Source organism: Diabrotica undecimpunctata, chromosome 2, assembly GCF_040954645.1.
Source record: "Diabrotica undecimpunctata isolate CICGRU chromosome 2, icDiaUnde3, whole genome shotgun sequence".
Taxonomy (NCBI): domain Eukaryota; kingdom Metazoa; phylum Arthropoda; class Insecta; order Coleoptera; family Chrysomelidae; genus Diabrotica; species Diabrotica undecimpunctata.
Window position 1 is genome coordinate 115,160,357 of NC_092804.1, and position 24,059 is coordinate 115,184,415.

Here is a 24,059-nt window from a genome sequence, read left to right on the forward strand (position 1 = left end):
CTTCACATTCTGAAATTCTTTAAAGGAATCCTCAAGGAGAGACCAGTAAAATTTTCTAGTACCTTTCGCAGAGGTTACTTCTTCACAGCTGGGTTGATTAAATTGTGGCACATTTCACTTAATATCTAAAACAAGAAACTTAAAGACAAAAAACTCGCTTTAGCCATCTTTCTCGATGCTTAGAAAGCATTTGACCAAGTCGGCTACGCTGAACTACTGAACGATGGCCATTTGCTAATGTTATGTTAAACTTACTTAAATCTCTCAGAAAGAAGGATTAAAATCTAGGTGAAAAATCTCTTTCACCTCCATTCACTCCCACTGCTGAAGTAGATACATAGATTCAATGAGGTGAATGGAATTGCTGAAGTAGATACATAGATTCAATGAGGTGGCTTTTGACCTATTCCAAGGTCTAATAGCTTCGAGACTGAACCTTTTATGTAGCTCTTTACCAGTGGTTTTTCTTGTCCTAATGTAAAAGCACCTGCACTGACACAAAATGTGCTCTGCTGTATCTTCCTCAAGGTGACAGAATCTGCATAGATCATCATCTGCCAATCCCATCAGCTTCAACTGTCTATTTAGCTTACAGTTCCCTATTAACAGACCTACTATGGCTTTGACCGTTTTCCTGTCTACTTATTAAGCTCACCGATATCAAGTCCAATGAAAAAATAAGAAGACGAACAAAAGTTACAGATGTAATTTAAAAGATTGCCATATTAAAATGGAACTGGACAGGACACATAGAAAGAATGGAAGACAACCGATGTACGAAGCGAATTATTGAATAGGATCCAAGAGTAAACAAGAGAAGTAGAGGAAAACCTCAAACCAGATCGACTGATGACATTAAGCGAATGGCTGGTCACGAATGGATGCAAAGAACAACAAACAGAAATGAATGGACACACCTAAGGAAGGCTTACATCCAACGATGGATGGATTAGCTGTTGATGATGATGATACTGCTAATGGTTTACTACTTAACACAGATGGGACTGCTTTCGTAACAACATGATAAGACACAGATGCTCTCGGAAGCTACGCTCAAACTCTGAAGTTGGAGAGTAACACATACTCCAAAAAAACACAACTTATGCTCTTCAGGCACCCAAAGATTAGCAGCTATCACACTTAACAAGAGGAAGCCATAATTTAAATCAGACCATGGAGTAACAAACTTTATTTCAGCATTCAGATCAAGAACCTATACTGTTCAATAGAACATCGAACTGAGGACCTGACCTCAAAACCACCCTGGAAGAAAATGAGGCGGTCTCCTCAATTCTTTATAGGATAAATTGAGTCGGACCAAACAAACATATACAGAATGAACATACGTACTCTCATTAAATGCATAGCAAACATTCGCCTTCTATTTATCTCTAACTTCGAGCTTTACACATCGACAAGGACGTATCGGTTTTCTGCGGCTTTTCGATTCAATTGAACAATTATACTTGATTATAAGGATGTAACAGCCATAGCTACTCTTAATACGTTTCAGGCAAAAAAAAAACATCAAAATCATAAACAAAAACTGAAAAAAAAAACGTTTCATCAACGCTATATCCTATCTTTTCTACTCTTATTTCTTCCCCAATGGGACAACAAACAATCCGACTACGAGTGGTAAAAATCCCACATCATATACAAGAGTCTGCAGCACAAACCAAAAACACTCCCAGAAAAGGTAGAAAGTAGATGCCTTAACGGGGCACCCATACAATCAAGCATCTTCACAAGAAATACATTTCAGAGAAAACAGACAAGTTAATAAAAACGAAAAACAATTAGTTCATTTAATAAGGCCGGCCACTCACTATCCTGGTACGCCTGAACAGTTAAACCTGCCATGTGTACCTGATAGTATGTACGGGAATAAGTAGCGTCTCAGGTCATCTGAAGGAGACCTGACAACTGATGAAAATTCGATCAGTTATGCCTGACGAGCGAATAGACTTAATGTGCGTTTGGCGGTTTCATCAGGTGTACCTAACATGTAGGGTCGTATTTTCGAATTCAAATCAAATTTTTTCGTATACGAGTTAACTCAAATGAAAAATTTCGTATTCTAATCTGAATGTGTATTTTTGAACGTCCTTCGAAATGTTATACGTATACGAGAAGAATTTGCACCGGCAACACTGCATATTCGAACCAACCAAAACTTAAATAAAAAAAGAAAAATAATTGACAGTTTTACTTAACCTAGTTAATGGTGATTTTGTCATCTAAAACAATTCATTTCTTGTAAATTAGCTGAAAGCAGTTGAAAAGGGCATTAAGTATGGTGGCTCAGTGTCGGCCAAACAAAAAAAAGAGCTGATCGAATTTATTGAGATCCATCAAATGTTAACATCGGGAAAATTTATAAATGATTTTACTTGGAGCCCAAGCATTGTGGATCCACGTGAGCGAAAATTTAAATGCTCTTCCAGGAGCTACGAAAGTGTGTAAACAGTGGCGCAAGGTATTGTAGCGAGATTAAATAAAACGAGCGGTTCGAATTTATATAAATGTATTTATTTATAAGTTTATAGTTCGATAGTATCTTAACAACTAAACTAAACTCATAACATCGTTACATATATATATATATATATATATATATATATATATATATATATATATATATATATATATATATATATATATATATATATATATATATATATATATATATATATATATATATATATATATATATATATATATATATATATACTAAAGTTACTATGTTCGTTACTATGTGGCGTAGTCCCACCTTTAATTCGTCTACGTGACGTGTTATTCTACCTCGCACTCGATACATCGCGAATGTTCTTAATGCCTTTTTAGAGTTGCAACCGTTATATAGGCCATGCCAAAAACATGTTCGTAACACTGCTCCCCTCTTAAATCTGAGCGTCATGATCAGTAACTCTATATGTAGGCCCAGGATGGCGGAATCTACAGGACTCTCCAGCTCTGTATGAACCCCTCAGAAAGAAATAACAGTCAACTGTCTTTGGAGGGCACGATCTCTTCGGATTAATGCAACACACAGTAGTTCTTACGCCGGTTTCTCGGAAGATCACTTCAAGCATGCTTCTGACAATCTTCCAATCCAGATTATCTAGTGCATGGCCTATCTTGGTTAAGGCCAAATTCTTGATGTCATAATTGCACACGATTTTCTTTAAATTAGTTAGAGCACGCCATATATTCTCGTAGCTTGCCCTATCTGTATACGACTTCCTGGTCACCATATACAGCAAAGATCGAGGGCCATCTTCTAATCTCAGTACTCTTCCAACTTTAGGCTGTTGATTTTTTAACTCGTCTAAACGACCGAACTTTTTATAAAATACAGATGAGATTCCTTTAGTCATCTCAAGATCTTGGGCAACACAGTGGGCTAGAGAGACGTTATGCAAAACACTAAAAAGATCCTGCTGAACTTCTGTCGTCACGCCGAATCTAGCACTCTTTTTGTCTGCGTAATATGACATAAATTCATTAAAGCTTGGTCGCCGGTCATCTTTGATCTCATGTTGAAGGGTTCACGCTTCTTCTGTTTCATTTGAGCCAGCATATGGTGCAAGACGATTTATGTGAACTACTTTTGGTTTACCTTTCGGCAACTTCTTAATTCGGTATATTACGTCATTTATTCTCTTTTTAATTTCATACGGACCCTCCCATTCTCTTTGCAGTTTAGGAGACAAGCCACGACGACGTTGTGGATTATAAAGCCAAACAAGATCACCTACTTCATAGCTTTCATTCTTGCATCGAGAATCGTATTGATCTTTCATTCTGTCACTGGCTAACTGGATGTGTTGTCGGGCAAGTTCATGAATGTTATTCATTCTTAACTTCAGGCGGTCGACATAATCTTCGCTTGCAACATGTTCTTCGGAAGGTCTGCAGCCAAGCTCTAGGTCGCAGGGCAAACGAACTTCCGACCTAACATCAGGCAGGTTGGAGTCTGGCCTGTAATTTCAATCACGGCCGAGCGGTAGGCCATTAGGAATAAATGAATGTGCTGGTCCCAATCTCTTTGATGTTCTGATACAACTTTGGACAGGTGTTTACCCATCGTTCGGTTCATCTTGTCAACCATTTCATCTGATTGAGGATGCATTTATGTCGTTCTGTTTCATTGTGTAAACACCAATCCATTTACAAACGTTTTGGAAAAGTGTTGACTCGAAGTTTCGCCCTTGGTCGGAGTGGATCTCTAAAGGAACACCAAATCGGCTGAAGAATTCTTTAACAAGTACTCTGCAACGGTAGCAGCTTCTTGATTTGGTATCGCGTAGGCCTCAGTCCATTTCGTAAAATAATCCATAGCTACCAGGATATATTTATTTCCATCATTTGTCTCTGGAAGTGGACCTGCAATGTCGATTGCTCCTCTTTCATAGGACTACCAACATTGTACTGTTTCATGGGTGCCCTCTTTTTACCAACTGAACCATTACTGGTTGCACACAGTTCACATTTCCGGTACCATCTTCTTACATCATCTTTACAGTTCACCCAATAGAACCGTTCTCGAACCTTTTGCAGAGTTTTCGTAATGCCAAAGTGTCCACCTCATGCACCGTCATGAAACTGACGCAATACTTCTGACACTTTACTTTTAGGTACAATTAACTGAAGCTTAGTTTCTGTACCATCATCATTCTCAAAGGTTCTATATAGAAGATCATCTTTCAGCACTAGGCAATTCCATTGGCTCCAGTAACACTTAACTTCTGGACTACATGCACTAATGTCTTGCTATGAAGGTCTTTCACTTCGACGCTTCCAATCCAATACTCTTTTTATACATGGATCATCTGCTTGAGCGTCTTGTAGCTGTTGAGGCTGCCATTGATCATTAATGACGGTGGTTCGTCTCACGGGGCAAAGTCGTTCTTCTAATTCAAGACAATGATTACGATTTACACTGTATGGTCATCTTGACTTAGCCTCAGCATTTGAATGACTTTTTCCAGCCCAGTGTTCGATGTGTTCTAGCTTTCTGACTGTTGTATTATTGTCATGCAATTTACGACGAATGTGACGTCGTTACCATTCCAACATCTGGGTTCACGTCTCTTCGACATCATGTTACGAACTACTTTCCGTACGATTTCCTCTAGACGTTTATCGTTTTGTACGTCGCTCTCTTCAGAGGTTCGTACTCGATAGCTCCGTGAAGCTTGACTACCTGTTTCATGTTCCAAGGCAATAGCGAGCGCTTCAACTAAAACTTTCGGTCTTGCTAGTCGTAAAGCTTTCTGTAGTTCACTGTCTCTTAACCCATTGACAAAGGCATCTACAGCAATTTCTTCCAAAATGTTGTCTGGTGCCTCTGGATAGGCCAACAGCGCTATACGAGCAATATCTGCTTCAAATACTTGCAAACTCTCACTTGCTCGTTGGATTCTACTTCTTATTTGTACTTTGTAGACTTGTTCTAGATGGGTATCTCCGTAACGTTTGTCTAGTCGAGTGAACAAGGTCTGGTAACATTTTTCTTGACCCTTAGGAATTGATCTTAGGATAGCCGCAGCATCACCTCGTAAAACAGCAGTCAAGGAAACAGCTTGTTCTTGTTCTGTCCAATGATTGACTGTCGCAATAGCTTCAAATTGTCTAAGGTATAGACATTTCCTGATTGGAAAGTCCTCCAAGAGGACTTTCCATCAAATACTCTTGTAAAAGAACTTAAAGCTAAATTGAATAAACAAAAATCTCTATTTACAAAACCGACAGCTGTTCAATCATCAAGCTTAGCAGCATCATATGAAGTATGTTTAGAGCTTCTCAAAAGTAAAAAAGCATTTAGAGATGGAGAAATGATCAAGCGGTGTGCCGTTAAAATGGCGTGATCCTTTGGAGATGAAAATATGGCCAAAAATTTTGAATGTGTTTCAGTTTCCCATCAAACGGTATCTAGAAGAGTTGATGAGCTGAATACTCATGTATTTAAAAAAATGGTCGACACAGTTCGTGATTGTTTTTATTACTCCTTAGCCCTGGACGAATCTGTTGATATTACTGACAAAAATGAGCTATTAATTTTTGTTAGATGCATCAGTGAAGATTTTTGTGTAACTGAGGAACTTCTAAAACTGCACCACATGGAAGACGGGACCAAAGGTTTAAATATATTTAAAGCAGTTAGTGACGCTGTGAAAAATATAGACGGTTTTCAAAAGTGCTCTTGCGTTTGCACCGACGGAGCAAAAGCAATGACGGGACGCATAACGGGATTGGCTGGACTTTTGCGGGAAAATGGTGTTAACTGTATTGTGCTTCATTGCATTATCCATCAAGAGGCTCTCTGCAAAAAGATAATTAAAATCAACGATACTATGAAAACTGTAGTGCAGATAGTAAACAGCTTAAGAGGATGAAATAGAGCTCAGCGACACTGAAAATTCATATCTTTCTTGGGGGAATTAAATACTGAATATAAGGAAGTCCCCCTACATTTAGAGATACGCTGGTTGAGTGCAGGTAACTACCTTGGAAATTTTTTTTCATTAAGAAAAAAAATCTTACTGTTTTTTGAAACGGAAATTGTTATTAACACGGACGTATTTATAATAAAGCTTATGAACAGAACATTTCTTCGTGAACTGGCATTTCTGACAGACATTACCTCTCCTTTGAATACATTAAACCTATAACTTCAGGGGAAAAATAAGACAGTATCACAGTTGGTTGGTCAAATTCAGACATTTCGCAAAAAACTTGATCTTTTCGAGAACTGTATGAAAATAAACGACTTCACACATTTTCCTGCATGTTTCGAAATAAATCAAGAAGAAACCATAGTAGATTTCTCGAGGTTTGCAAAAGTTCTTACAGAAGTAAAAAGAGGATTCGATGAAAGGTTTTCGGAACGAGATGCACTTAAACCCGATTTTGAGCTTTTTAACAATCCAATGTGAGTCAACATTCAGAACCAATAAATAGAATACATACAGAACCAATAAGCAGAATACCAATTAGAGCTGTGCGAACTACAGTCCGATTCGTTTTTTCAAGCAAAGAAAAATGAAGACATTAATATCTTTTGGAAGTTAATCTCCAAGGATCGTTTTCCTAAACTTCGTAAGTTTGCGTTGAAACTATATTCAATGTTTGGTAGTACGTATATATGTGAAACTACATTTTCAACTTTGAAGCATATTAAATCTAAAACACGTCATCGCATGGAAAACGATTCTCTGGAAGCGTGTATTAGACTCACTACGACTAGCATAGATATAGATGTGCAAAAGTTAGTAGAGGATAAACCCTTGCCTCAAATATCCCAATGATTTTTTATTTTATGTTAAATTTTAAACAAAACATGTAAATTGTAAACCATAATAAAATACTTGTAAATAATATTTCGTTTGTATATTATTTTTTAAAATAAACTTTTTTTGAAAAAGTCGAGTTCTCTGGCCCTTAATAATAATTTCAAATTTAATACGTCTAAAAGGTTGGATCACACTGCTTCAGAGGTATAAGAAAGGGATAGTAAACTCTGCCTCTCTGTTGCGCAAATATTTCGGCTTCTGCAAGGGCATTAAACTATATTTCTTTCTTTAAAAAAATTATATAAACCAGCCATTGAAACAAAGTTAAATGTAAAATTATTGTATACAACAACGATTAAAAACTATCAGCTAAAATCTTATCTGACGTACAAGAGCCGAGAGGCAACTGAAATGACAATTACTTTGATCGTATACTAGCATCGAAATTCGAATGGTTTAAACCCATTCAAGTCGCTGTATACGAAAAAATTCGTACACACAGTATTCTAAAATACAAAAAATTGGATTTCGAGCGAATTTCTTTAAATTTCGGATGCGAAATATGCTCAAATGAATTAGAAAATACCATCCTGGGAACCACCATATTTCATGCCATTTTTTTACCCCTTTCAGCTAATTTACAAGAAACTAATTTTTTTAGATGACAAAATCACAATAAAATCGGTTAAGTAAAACTGTCAATTGTTATTCTTTTTTTATTGTTAAGATTTACTTGGTTCGAATTTGCAGCGTTGCCGGAGCAAATTCTTCTCGTATACGTATAACATTACGAAGGACGTTCAAAAATACACATAAATCTTCGTAATTTTAATTTGTTTTACTGTTATGTTCCTTTACTTTTTTTTTACCAAATAAAATAATCGGTTTAGGTACATATTAAAAAATATAAGAAACGATGCAAACCAAATAACGTCAGTTTTTCGTATGGGGATATAGCTGTTCTCATTTCTGTATCTTTCTTCTTAATTAAGGGAGATACAAGTGATAGCTACTCTTTGTACACTAATTCGGTCATGAGCAGAAAATTATTATAATCAGATATTTCATATATCTTAATTCATTAAGGAGATTTATATGGGTAAATTTATTATTTATTCTCTGCAACCATTACTTACTTACATTATTGTTTGCGTTTCTTCCGTCTGTTTTTACGTTTCGCAAAAATTACAAAAAATAAGGAAAGAAAGAGCAGATAATTTTCTGGAGAATCCATGGTGACCTAAAAAACTTGACAGGTATACATAAAGAGTGTGTGTGCTCCTCATACCCGACAGGCGTACCTGTCAGGTGTACCAGATAGTGAATTGTCGGCCTAAGCAAACCTATACTGCTGGCAAAGCAATATTTTTAAGATATCAACAGTTTAAATGTGTGCAAAAGTGTATAAATGTAAATATTCAAAGATATTTTTAGAACAATAATTTTTTTGTCTCTCCTAGTTTTTGTAAAACTTAAAAGATAACGCTCGTGTCAAAACTATTAAGACAACTTAGTGTACAAAATTATTTTATTTTCTAGATTTTGGATTTATTGGGCTTGGGAGATCTATTTACTAAGAAAGCAGATTTCTCGTCCTTATCTCCCGAAAATGTGTATTTAGGTGAAGGAATACATAAAGCTAGAATTGATGTCCATGAAAATGGTACCCAAGCTGCTGCTGCCACAGCCCTATTTGGCTTTAGAATATTTTCGGAAGAAAATGAGATTGTCAACTTTTCCTGCAACCATCCCTTTTTATATATTATTTACAACAAGAGTAGTAAAATAATAATGTTCGTAGGACTATTCAGATCTCCTCCTAAAGAAATTTATGAGTAAACGTCAACCACTATACAGTACTGAAAATAATATGCATATTTAAAAAATAAGAACATTAATTTTTTTGAATTTTATAATCGCCGTTTAAATTCCATGGAAATTAAAATGACATACCTATGGAATAGGAATTATATTAGTTCAGGAAATAAGCAATATAAAATAAATGTGATAATTAATTTCTTTGTATATCTAAATAAAACACTCAAAATGGAAGTTTTCGAAAATTTCACACAAATTTCTTTTTTAACCTACGATCATGGGCGCCCATAGGAGGGGCAAGAGGGGACAGTTGCCCCCCCTCCCTATCATTAGTAATATTATTTTAAAAATCAGTAGGTATCAAAGAGGGATTTTGAGATGTCGTAGGTATCAAGCCTTAATTGGTAGAAAATGTACCTGTACCAACAATTTTAAACTTTATTTCGTCCCATGTCAAATGCAAAATTTACTCTCACAAAAAAATATCCGCTTAATGAATGCTACACGTTTTTACTTGTTTAACTTAAATATTTGGTACAGTGGCCTAGTAAATTTTATTGAAATCAAAAATGTTTTAGAAACAATAATAGCAGATAACAAATTTAATTGCTCAACAAGATCAAGAGCACAGCAGCTTTCATGTGCCACATCTGATTCCACTTTTATAATTTCCCTAAATTTGATTTCCAAATATTCTTCTTTCTTAGAACCCATAGTAAACATTTTACAAACTAAATCAATAGATATGCTGGCAGTTAAAAATCATATACAGTTATTTCTTGATATGATAACAAAGCACAGACAAGAAGCGGAAACAACTTTTAAAACAATTTTTGAAAAGAGTACAAATGATGCCGAATCTCTAAGTATTACCCTTAAAAAACCACGAATCGCTCCTAGAAAGCAAACACAACGGTCAAACCATGCGGTTAATTCCGCTGAAGACTTTTTTAGAGTGTCATTATTTATTCCGTACCTAGATTCTTTAATTAGTTCTCTTGGTTTCAGATTTTCAGAAGACAATGATCCTGGTATGTTATTGTATAACTTGCATCCCAAAAACATAATAAAATTAACTGAAGAAGACCTCGCCAAAATAATAGAAATCATAAATAATTTATACAAAATTACTAATCTAAAAGAACAGGCATCATTGTGGCTCTATTATTGGAAAAATCAAACCAATTTAGATGTAGAAGATATTTCAATGATAGAGCTACTAGACCATTGCTTATTTTACCCAGCTATAGCCCAAGCTATAGAAATTTCTCTGTGCCTTCCTCCCACTACATGCACGATTGAAAGATCATTTTCAACTCTTCGAAGGGTTAAAATCTGGATTAGGTCCACTATAAGTGAACAAAAATTAGATGGACTATGTTTGATGAGCGTTCATAGAAATAAAATAGAAAACAATCGAAATAATTTTATTAAAAAAGTAATAGATGAGTTTGGACAAAAGCCCAGAAACCTTCAGTTTTTATTTTCACAAGATACAGAGCACTAGCCTTCAATATCAAGTTTACTTTTTACGTTTTGTTGGGTTTAACATTTTACCATTTTAGATTCTATTGGGAAATTATTCGTTTCAATAAATTATAATACATACAATACTAACTGAAAAAAAATGTTAATTTTTTTAAAATAAATTATAACAAATACATTTTTAATTAAATTTCTTCAATTGTTTACAACATAGTACAAATTTTTAATGTCAAATAAGTTGGCACCCAGCGAAGTATTTGAGTGTACTGTACACCCTACCCTAACCCTTTCAACGTAGTACAGTTTTGAATATTTGTTTTAATTTTCTAGTAAAAGAAATTTTTCAATTCAGATATTATGTTACTTACATATTATTTAAACTACACTATTGCTTGTGTTGCATTTCGTATCTCAGAGTACCTGCTCTTTTTATTACTATTTTTTAACATCCTTGCTTAAAATTGATTTTTTTATTCCTACATAAAAAATTTTGTATAATAAAATTTGTATGTATAAAGTCATACCATCAAATATGTTGTTAATAATTTTTTGTTTAAGATTACTTTTACTTTTCTGGTATTTCTTTACTGTTTGTAAATCATGTTTATATTTTTGCAATCGGCTATTTTAGTTTTTATTAAGTTGTATGGATCAAAATAAAAATTTGAGTTGACTTGCCCCCCCCCCCCTGGATTTTGATATATGGGCGCCCATGCCTACGATATTTGTTCTTTCTGTAGGCCTTCAGTTATTAAGTCAATTTATTTAAAAGGTTAAATATTGAGTATAATGCTTTGAAAAGGTTCGTATTTTGAACCCATTTTTGTTTTCTTTTTTGTTAAACAAAAAATGAACAGAATCATATCATATCGTTTTTTTTTCTTTTTATGGTCTGCTACCTAAATAAATTGTCGTAGATCTTTCCTATTTTATCAAACTGATTTTGTTATTTAATTTAAATTGGTCTTCTTAGCTAACTTTAATCCATTTAAATCGAGACAACGGAATGACTTCACTGTTTACAGTGGACCGATTTTCTAGTAAGTAGGTTTTTAATATTTAAGAAATACTTTTGTCGCATTTTTTGTTATATTATGTATATTTTGTATACATATAAAAGGTGTTTCTGCTCTGCCCTGACATGTGTCACAGTAGGTAAAGGTGTACAGATTTAAAATTTTGATTTTGTTAGGCACACAAAAAAAATTTCTAATAAATGGCGCTATTTCCTGAGTACCACAGTAGTCAACAACCGTCTTATTCCGCAAATGGCTTAATACATCAGTCTATCAGTGAAAAAATCATTGATTTCACGTAAAAATATCATACAGATATCTAAAGGGTATATGAAGGGTAGCTGATGAAAAATCCTTGAAGACGTGCAGCTGATTTTACTTTGTTTTTTTTTTAACAATCTTAAAATATGAAAAAAGCATCATTTGCCTATAAAATGTTTGTTATGCATTTTAGAGAAAAATGGTTTAAATAAAAGTTGTAGATTATAGAAAGTTCTTTAATTTTGAGTTTCCAAATTAAAATACATAAACAATTGACCGAAATAATTGCAAAAACCCCTTATTTTTGCAGTAATTTATAAATGATAATAACTTTGTTTTCTGAGTAATGACATGTTATATAATTACTCAAAATTATGGCAGTTAATGAGGTATTAAAGTGAGCTAAATTTCAAACAGATCGACCAAATATTTATATATTATTTAACTTTTTATCCCGGAGGGCGATTATTTAAGCACCTCTACTTGCCCTAACAGTCACTCTAGAGGTATTCTGTAAATCTCAATCGATTCTTTAAGGCTTCATTTTTAAGGTATATTAAAAAAACTTTAACATTTTATTAAATTTATTGCTAAAAAGTGCTGACTTTTTAGCGTATTTGTGGTGGTTGTGGTAACATTTATGGTAACTTTGACATTTTTTATGTCATACCTTTCCAAAAAAACCAAAATCTTTTATCAGTAATAGGAAACAAGATCTGTTCTTAAAATTATATTTCCATTATTTATTAACAGCTGAAAATTAAACGTGTTCTAAATAAAGTACTAAATTTTATGATCCAACCTACAGATAGCATATGCAGTAAGGGAGTAAAAAGTTATAACCCGTTAAGGTGATGGTACTCGTAAAATACCGCTAAGGTAAAAGTGGAGTAGTTGACTAAAAAAATATTATTCATACTTATTACCACTCACCTTCAGAAATAATAATAAATTTATTAAATGCAATTATAATAAAATGAATTTTTTTTTGAAAAAAAAACTGTAAAATTAAATAAAGGAATAAAATGTACTGTATTAATTTATAATTATTAATATATATTTATACAAATAATATACATTTAATATTATAATTTAAATATTTGTGGCGGTATTTTACGACTACCATCATGTTAACGGGTTATAACTTTTTACAACAAAATGCTATTTTGGTTCGTATTGGTCATAGAAGGTTCTGTTTTTTTTTTAAGTGTGTTTTTCCCCAGTTTTACATTGAACCTACTTATAAGAGTGTGACATAAAAAATGTCAAAGTTATTATAAATGTTTATATGCTAAAAAGTCAGCCCTTTTTAGCAATAAACTTAATAAAATGTTATTTTTTTTACTATTACTTTAAAATGAAGCTTTAAAGAATCAATTGCGATTTACAGAATACCTCTAGAGAGACTGTTTAGCAAGTAGAGTTGTTTAAAAAATCGCTCTCCGGGATAAATAAAATTGAATAACTTATAAACTATTTGGTCGATCTGTATCTAGCACACTTTAATAACTTATTAACTGCCATAATGTTGTATTTATATAACATTTATAAATTACCACAAAATAAGGGTTTTGGCAATTATCTCGGCCAACTGTATTTTAATGGAGAAATGGGGAATGAAATAATAGAAAACGATAACATCGAGGAAAGCTGGGAAAAACTCAAAAAACAACATAATTACCCCAACAACAGAATCACTTGGAGAGAGGAAAGCAAAGATAATATATATATCAAAAAAGAAAACCCCATGGTTTAAAGAGAAAGTGAAAACAAAATGTGAAGAAAAGAAGAATAAGCCTTTTTATAATACAGACCACAACAGGCATAAAACCATTATAAACGAATAAGAAATGAAACGAATAATTTAGGTAAACAAATAAAAAGGGAACACTGGCAGAGCTTCTCAAAACAGACTTCTAAGGAACACAAAAAGAAATATGGAGAATGATTAGAGGACAAAGAGAAGAGATGAACGTACTAATAAAAATGAAATACATTCAAAAAGAAACATGGGCAGACTACTTTCGATCTTACTAAAGGTGGCGATAATGAACCACCAACACCAGAAATGACGACAAACGAAGAAATAAAATTGATGGTAAAGAGATAAAGGAATAATTAAGGAAATTAAGAAACAGAAAATCACCAAGAGAGAATAGAATACCGAACGAACTTCTAAAGTACGGAGGACCAAATCTGACCAAACAACTATTAAAACTAATTAAAAATATAATAGAACAAAACAGAATTCCTGAAGAATGGAGATCAAACTTTCTAATACCTCTCTTCAAAAAGGGAGACAAATCGGACCAGGAAAATTACAGAGGAATTAATTTATTCTTCTTCTTCTCATGGCGCCGCCACCTTTCGAAGGTTGCCGATCCAAATGGCAATTGTAGTTTTGAAAACTGCTGCGCGAAAGATTTCTGCGGATGAGCGGTCGAACCATCTCCTTAGGTCTTTCAGCCACGAGTTCTGGCGTCTTCCTACTGATCTTTTGCCCTGTACTTTTTCTTCCAGTATAACTTGAAGTAATTCATATCTTTCGCCTCTCAACACATAACCCAAGTATTGCATTTTCCTCTCTTTGATTATTCTTAATAATTCTTTTTGTTTACACATGCGATGAAGTACCACAACATTAGTAACTCTTTGTACCCATGGAATTCTCAACATTCGTCTGTATATGTACATCACTTATTACAACACTAAAATAACAACCAAAATTATACAAATAAACTGAATGAAATTATTAACACTAGCAGAAGAACAACAAGGTTTTTGGTTAGGAAGATCATGCACCGACGCTATATTTATAATAAGTCAAGTGCAAGAGAAATAATTGGACTACAACATTGACCGGGTCAAATTAAAGGACGTTATCCACTTATTGTGCGCAAGAGAGATACCTCTAGGAATAATTAAAACGACCGTAAATATGTACCAAAACAACACTTTAAAAGTAAAACTAGAAACTTGTTTGTTCAACATTTAAATTTAAAAACCAAAAAATGACACCAAATGGGGGAGAAACAACTTAAAATAATCTGCTATGCAGACAACGCAATACTACTCTCTAAAGTGAAGATGATTTACAACGTATGCTGCACCAATTTAATATAACAGCCAGAAAATTTAACATGACTTTCTCCAAAAAAAAAAAAAAAAAAAAAACAAAATGCATGGTTGCCTGAATGAAATAATATGGAGAAATAAAAATATCGAGAAAGAAATGAAAGGCAGAATTTACAAAACAGTCATCAGACCAATAATGACATACGAGGTAGAAACACGACCTGATAGAGTCAGGACAAAAAGGATGTTTGAAGCAGCAAAGATGAAAACACTTAGAAAAATTGATGGTAAAACACTATAAGACAGAGCTAGAAGTACGGATATACGACGTAGATGCAAGGTGTAGAACATCAAGGTCTGGTTAAGAAATAAAAGAGTAGAATGGAACGATCATATTTATAAGCCAAATGACAGCAAATAGAATAGTAAAGACGGTTCCCCAATAGGAGACGATCAGCAGGAAGACCACGAAAACTATGGAACGACAACTTGGAGGCACATTGGAGGCACATTGAAAGACAGACAGTCACGTCTGCATAAAAAGAAGAAGCAGAAGAACATAATCTATTTTATGACAATTGATAATAAATCCTACCGTTTTTTATTCTTTTTATTTTTAATAATCTTTTTTTTTTATTCGTTTACACATTTTGCTACAGTCAGCTAATACTCGTGTCTTCTTCATTTGTTAGACGATGTACCTCAGATTCTTATTTAAAATATTTTAAATCATTTGATTATTTCGTTTGTCATAACGTTAAAATGACTCAAGTTTTGTCTTTATCTTATTTGTACCATTGAAATTAGATTCTCCATTAAGCCTTTTTATTTTTCGAGATACTTTAAAATCATACTATATTGAATGCTTTGAATAGGTTGATGGATCTATCCCCGATCGCTAATTTAGGTTATATTAGGTATTACCTTGTATATAGATGTATATAAATTTTCTTTGATAGAGTAATGTATAGCAATATTACAGGTTAGTATAAATATATTTATTATTGTAATCTTAGTAAAACCTTTTTACATAATGTCAATTTTAACAATCTTATTAAATGTCATATATAAATCATTCCTATTTTCACCTCAACCTCATTTTTAGCTGTATATAACTCTTATAAAATTATTATGTATCATTATTATTAAAAAAAAAAGATGTTTTCATAACATTTGCCTTAGTATTAATCACTCATTTCCTTGTAGATTCTTCAGTATATGGGAGTAGGAGATCTCTTTGAACCCACCTCAGACCTATCAGTCCTATCTGAAAAGAAAGTGACTCTCGGAGGATCGTTGCACAAAGCTAAAATTGAAGTTGGTGAAGACGGAACTAAAGTAGCAGCTGCAACAACATTCTTCAGTTTTAGATCGAGCAGACCAGCCGAACCTGCACAATTTATTTGTAACCATCCGTTTATTTATGTTATTTATGAAAAGATGGAAAGAGCTGTTCTTTTTAGTGGAGTTTTTAGAAGGCCTTATTAGGAATAATGTAGTCTAATGCAATGGAATGTTAGCAACCTTATTAAAATTACACAATGACAATGTCATAAAAAGTTGTATAAATTTGACAGATAGGGGAAATGTTAAAACTACTACCGACTGAGTATTTTCGTACATATTTTTTTGGTGCATAGCAAATTTGTTTTATTTTCTAAATTTAATTATTTAATATCTAATTATGGCGTGATATAAACCTATTTTTTAGCTTTAAAATAAGCAAATGTTACTTTTACCATGGCACATAGGTATTTAAAATACATACATACTTTTTACTAATTTTAAGCAATAATAATCATAAATGGTTCTAATAATGCTAGTCTAGAAAACAGGAACCAGATATATAATAAATTACACATCTGAGAGATACATATCTGAGAAGTCCATTTTATTAACCGCTATATATTTTAAACCAACTATATAAAAATATTGTTTTTTGTGCACTTGCAAGAACAATATTCGTTATCAAATTAACTCAGACTGCAGTGACTGTTTTATTGTATGTACTATAAGTGTAAAAGTGATAGATTAAATATTTACTAAGATAAAGTTTTAAGTTCATTTAATCCTCGTCTATACCTTTGTACTACAGTCGTTGATAACCTGATTCATGGGCTTAACCGACAAGGAATCTGGATCCAGGGTTTCACTGACGACATTATAATAGTGACTAGAGGAAAATTTCTCAGTACTATTGCGGATCAGATTCGATGTGCCCTTCATTACATAGAGAATTGGTGTTTCAAAGTGAACCTATCTTTGAACGCTTCCAAAACTAACTTATTAGTACTTCCACTAATAAGAGAAAGCTTATTTGACTGAATAAGCTAAAATTATTTGGGGAGGAACTAGAAAGAACCAATACACTCAAGTATCTAGGGGTAACCCTGCACTTTAAATTAAATTGGATCAATCATATTAGCAATTTAATTAACAGGACATCACGCCCCTTCTGGAACTGCACACGAGTTGTAGCTGAAACCTGGGGGTTGAAACCAAATATAATTTGTTAGTTATACATATCAGAAATACGACCGAAAGTTACTTATGGTTTAACACTTTGGTGGAAAAAGACGGCTTTTCAATTTTGTGCAACCTCTCTCATTAATCTACAAAGACAAGTGCTTCTAAATATAATTGGAGTCTTGAATAGTAGAGGAAAAGCATTTTTAGAGGCCATCACTTGCCCCCTTCGCTAGAATTATATATTTCTTCGGTAGCCTTTATGACCATCCTGAGATTTCCAGCAAACAATACTTAGAGGCCGAATTATGAATTGAATAGCCATACAAATACTACTGGGACTATACTTAAGAAATCCATCTTTATGATGAAATTAGATATGTTGACACCAGAACTAATATTTACTGAAAAGATTTACACGATTATACCATCACCATCAACCGAATTCAAAATAAGTGTGAAGAATACCTGAGTCGTTCTCAATATGGCTTTAGAAAGGGCACAGGCACTAGAGAAGCAATTATGGGATTGACACTGATAGCAGAAAGGTATCTTGAGGTTCAAAAACGGCTGTATGTGTGCTTTGTCGAATATAGAAAGGCCTTTGACCGCATCAAACACGGAAAATTGATCGAGGTGCTAAAAGAAGTAGGGTTGGACGGACACGACATAGCTATCATAAGTAATACATACTGGAACCACACAGGATGCGTTCGAACAGAGAACGGAAACACCAAGTACATCAACATAGAACGAGGAGTGCGTCAAGGGTGCATTTTATTTCCCCTATTATTTAATGTATATGCCGAACATATAATTAGAGCCTCTCTTGAAGATCGCCCTGAAAGTGCCAGAGCCAATGGAATTATCATTAACAATATAAGATATGCCGATTACACCGTAGTATTAGCAGAAACAGAAGACCAACTAAAAATATTGATGAACATATCAGAAGAAAGTCACAGGCTGGGCTTGGACATTAACTTTTCCAAAACCAAAATTCCGGTATTCCACAAAAACCCCCATGAACAAGTTACACCTAACATACAAATAAATGGTATCACCCTTCAGAGTTCCTAAAGCTTCATATACCTGGGAAGAGAACTAAATGGTCAACTAGACCACTCAAAAGAAATTAGAAGACGCATTGAAATAGCAACATCTGGTTTCATGAATATGCGTAAAATGCTCTGTAACCCCAAGCTATCAGTCTCGATAAGATTGAGAACACTAAAGTGTTATGTGTGGTCTCTATTACTATATGGCTGTGAGACCTGGACATTAAAACAGTATGACGTCAACAAATTAAATTCATTTGAAATGTGGATGTACCGCCGAATGCTAAGAATAAGCTGGACCAGCAGAACTACGAATGAAGAAGTACTGAGAGCAATGAACACACGCCCTCATCTGGTCAATACTATCAAAATTAGAAAGACGTCATATCTAGGACACATAATGCACCATAGGGAATTTGAGCAGCTCCAGGTAATATTAGAAGGCAAGATTGAAGGTAAAAGGGGCATAGAACGAAAGAAAAAATCTTGACTACGAAACATCAGAGATTGGACCCACACAAAAGGAAGTGAATTAATTCATCAAGCTCAGAACAGAGAGAAATTTGCCATATGGATCGCCAACCTCAACAGAGAAAGCACTTAGGAGGAGGATCTGGAAAACAAAAAGTCCCAAATAATAATGGGGACAATATGGTGTACTGCGTCAGGAGTCTTTGGGCAGACATGTAATTATAATAAATCTTACAGCCAAGATCAATATACAACTGTGCTCCAAGCAGCAGTTTTTGCTTTAGTAGGCTGCATCGATGAAATCATGGATGATGAGACCCCAAAGAAAAGTGAATCAACATTTATACAGATAGCCAAGCTATCTTTATAAATGCAGTAAAGAACCCACTCGCAAGAGAGAAAATAAAAACTGGTGAGGAACTGCAAAGGTATCCTTATTAACCTGGCAAAAGATAATAATGTGTCTTTAATATAGATGGCTGGTCATGAAGGGATGCACGAGAATGAACGAGCAGATTTGTTGGAGAAATAAGGCTCTTTGTAGGCCCAGAACCATCCTCTGGAATCACTAAAAATGCTACAAAAAACGAGATTGAGAAGTGGCTGGAATCATCAAAAGAAATGAAGAGAAACTCAATGGCAAATCTAGACTAAGAAAATAATCGAGAATATTAATAAAAAACTCTCGGACACTCTCGGGAATCTCAATAAACCAGTGATTAAAACGGTCACCGAAATGAAGAGTGGGCATTGTCGTTTAAGAAAACACCTATACAAACTATGCGAAATGGAAGAAGAGACTGCCATACACATCATATGCCATTGCAATGTTTTAAGTGATATGAAACATGAATTCACTAGTCGACCAAGTACCAGAAATTAACTAGCTATCATTTTATTAGGACAACACATTTAAAAGTAAGCTGCGGATCCTCTATTTTTATTTTAAATGACGTTTTTCACCAAAAATTTTCATTAAACACAACTCTAGAAGCTGTAGCCGTAACTGCATGGCGTCCCAACAAAATTGTCATATCAATATTTATATTCCTCCTAACTATATTCTCGCCAGCGTTGAGGTTTTAAATCTCATTAACCAACTCCCAGCTACATTCCTGCTTGTTGGAGATTTATATTATACTCATAATTCTACATATGCAGCTATAACAGCTCCTCTTCTTACCTGGTAAACGCTCGATAGTCTCTACGACAGTAATCACATCCCTATCTTTATCACCAATAACGAAGTTAAACCTTCTTTTACTTACAAGAGTAAATGGAATGTCCAAAAGCTAATGGGCAACTATTCGGAGCAGCTGTGTAGGATCGAGTTAACTTAATTGGTTTTTAAAAAAATGCTGATACAGATGTTGAACATGTTAATAAATGTATACTACAAGCAGCAGAAGAATAGGTACATTGCAGTACATTGTAATTTAGCAGTAAAAGCTAGTAAGAAGGCTTTAAACAAATTTCGCCAAATACTATCAGTAGAATATTTCATTAATTTCAAGAGACTAATGACCAAATCAAAGTGAGTAGTAAAAGAAAGTAAACGGGATTCTTGGATTAAATTCTCCAGTAATATAACCACTGACACACAACCAACTCAAGTATGGAATAAAATAAATTAAATCAATGGACGCAACACAACATATAAAATACCCGCTCTTATTTACGAAAATATTGTTTTTACCTTTCCACAACATTTTTTGAACGAATCCAAAAACAGAATACATATATATATATATATATATATATATATATATATATATATATATATATATATATATATATATATATATATATAATATATATATATATATATATATATATATATATATATATAATATATATATATATATATATATATATATATATATATATATATATATATATATATATATAAGAATTACTGGATATTCGTGACTGTCAATATAAACTAACAACAAAGTTTATTAGGGTTGCAGTCAGAAAATTGGCCGGGATGTTAATGAAACACTCTTATGACTTTTTGTCTAGCTTTCGGAATGGTTTTATTCCTTTTTCAAGACATAGTCGTTGAGATTATTTATAAAAGCATAGACACTCAACATTAATAACACACATAAAATATAAAATAGTGGACAAAATACATTTTAAAATTCTTTAAAATTTAGGTAAAAATAGTAAAAATTTTGTTGTCATCTTTTACTGGTGTGTTTTAACTCTGAGTTAAAACTATACACTATAACTAGTTCACTACTTGTGAGTTCACTTAGTTCACGTAGTGAACTAGTGAGTGAACTAGAAGTGACTAGTGAGTGTAGTAGTGTCTAGGGGCTCGGGAGACTGAGACCTCGGAAGCCCTGAAGAAGACATCAGAGAGGATGTCGAAAGCTCGGCAAAATGGATATCGACGCGGTTCAACCCGGAAGACTGGTGAGTTTAATATTAATTTTTATAATAATATTAATCTTAGCTCTAAGTTTAATATATAAAATATATATACACAAGCGAATTCTAGTCATGTACAGACACTAGACTATATACACAAGTTCTGCTGCCGGACCAGATGACATTCCCCCAATATTTATTAAAAAAGTACACTCAGATACATTAAGAAAATTAAATCTGTACAATACATTAAGGACGAATTAGCAGTTTCCCAGGCTATGGAAGATATCCATTATGATACCAATTAAAAAGAATGACTCCTCCTTAGCATTTCCGAGTTCGTTTCGACATATTTCTTTAACTTGTTTATTATGTAAAGTCTTAGAAAAAATGATAAATAATCGCCCAAACTGGTACTTAGAACGTCACAAATTTATTAAATCCATTTCAGTCAGGATTTTGACAAAATAGATGTACTATGGACAACCTGGTTACACTACAGTCTAAAATTGCGTACGCCATGGAAAACAAGAATAAAGTAATAGCCTTTGCTTTAGACATAGTCTTAGAAAAAATGATAAATAATTGCCCAAACTGGTACTTAGAACGTCACAAATTTATTAAATCCATTTCAGTCAGGATTTAGACAAAATAGATATACTATAGACAACCTGGTTACACTACAGTCTGAAATTGCGTACGCCATGGAAAACAAGAATAAAGTAATAGCCGTTGCTTTAGACATAGAAAGTGCTTTCGATAATAAGTAGTTTAAAATCAGTAATTCTCGCAAAACTTGATGACCTCACATTAGAAGGTAACATATCGACCTTCATTAATAACTTTTTAATGGATAGAACGTTTCAAGTTTCCATAAATGGCAAAATGTCTGCACCACAAGCTTTAGAGAATAGGCTACCATAAGGTTTTGTTCTTAGCACCATACTATTCTTAATATGTATTGATGTCATATGCTATATGATAAAATCACCAGTCCAGCATGCTATTTACGCTGATGATCTCTCACTATTTTGTCAAGGTAGGAGCACACAACTAGTATATGTGTGTTACTTCAAAACACACTAGAGAGTATCAATAATTGGTCAGCAAGAGTAGGATTCAAATTTTCACCATCTAAATTATTAATTCTTCTTCTTCTTATTCGGCTTTTCCCATTATGAGTTCGCTGTTTGTGTCCTTCATTGCACTCTATTTTTTCAGCCATCTTTGAGGTTTCTATCTACTTATGTATGTTTTCCATCTTGAAGCAGGTCTTCCGCTCCGTCTTCTTTCCGGCGGGTTCAAGTCCAATATTCTTTTCAGCCATCTGTGCTTTGGCATTCTTTGTACATATCCGTACCATTGCAGGACTCTGTTTTCCAACTGTTTTGTAATTGAGCATTCTACTTCCATTCTGTTCCATATTTCCCTTGCTCTTATTCTATCTGCTCTGGTAATTTGTAGACATTTTCTTATTAAGTCCAGTTCAACTGTTTTGAAAGATCCTTTTTTTTTCTTCGTCTTCGTTGAGCCAATCGGCATACTTGGGCGATGTGTTTTTGTAGCGCACAATGCAGAGAACTTCATTTGTCCCTTTGACAGTAAGTCACTGTGGAATGCACTAGTGTGGGATATGAAATGGATCCTACTGGTTATACATATTCTGTTCTTGAGGTCGCATTGTAGTGATGGACAAAAGAAATCGTAGGGCACCCGCTTAAATGCTTTCAATGGAGGCGACAGATCAAATTAAAACCTTACAAGAAGTGGGGACACTTGCATGAACCTTTATCCAACAGACTAGGTACTACGAGCTTACTTGGGATTAGAAGATTTGGGCAGGCTGACTGCAGGAAATCCGGAAAGAAAGATTTCAATGTACTCCTCTGGGCGGCAACAGTTCATTTAATCACTTGCAAGAAATATTATGAGATGTGAATGCTATACCATGCCAGATTAAGTTGTGCTAGATCCCGAAACCTATCTTTAGGCTTTCTGTATTGCGCCAAAAAATGGTAGTTGTCAATTTTCAGTTTTTTTTTTAACTTTTGATGACATTACAGTATGAATAGATGGCTGGAAATAGATAATTATTATACTCATTATCCTTTAGCTGATTATCTCATGCAAAATAGCCTGACAGTGTTTGGCACGTTGAAGAAAAACAAAAAAGAACTTCCTCCCCAATTTCTCCCGAATAAACTACGAGCTATTGGATCTTCAATATTCGAGTTCAAAGATAATATATCTCTAGTTTCATATGTTCCTAAAAGAAATAAAGCTGTAGTATTGCTCTCTACCGACGAATATACAGGAAAACCAGTAATGATTTTAGAATATAATAAAACAAAAAGTTGCGTCGATACGGTTGGCCAAAAATGTGCTTCCTACACGACATAAAGGATTACCAGAAAATGGCCATTAGCAGTATTTTTTCGCATACTTACTAGATTTAGCTGGAATAATTTCCGAAGTTATTTATAATTGCACTAAGCCAAATATGTCGCCACAAAGAAGGAGAAAATTTTTACTTGAATTAAGTTTCTCCCTGATAAGGGATCATTTAAAAGACCGAGCGAAGATTCTAACACTTCCAAAAGATGTAAGATAATTTCTGCTGACTTATAAATATAATAATAAAACAACCGTTTCCTGTGACTCATGCCACCAATTTGTTTGCAAAAATCGTAGTGAGAAATAAAATTCAGTGTAATATGTGTTTGTATCCTTCAATT

General features: G+C 33.8%; 1 protein-coding gene across 3 annotated transcripts in view; it reads left to right on the forward strand.

The window, feature by feature from the left end:
- The window catches only part of LOC140434795 (serine protease inhibitor 88Ea-like), a 111,864-nt gene extending 94,859 nt beyond the window's left edge, over nucleotides 1-17,005 (forward strand). For 2 of the 3 annotated variants that reach the window (XM_072523310.1, XM_072523311.1), the window contains exon 5: nucleotides 8,838-9,313. In XM_072523310.1, coding sequence (XP_072379411.1) covers nucleotides 8,838-9,137 — 300 coding nt within the window. In that variant the 3' untranslated portion in view covers nucleotides 9,138-9,313. Of the gene's footprint in view, nucleotides 1-8,837; nucleotides 9,314-16,159 lie in introns of those variants that run through there. The other variant, XM_072523313.1, reaches the window with a different exon arrangement.
- Nucleotides 17,006-24,059: the final 7,054 nt, after the last annotated feature.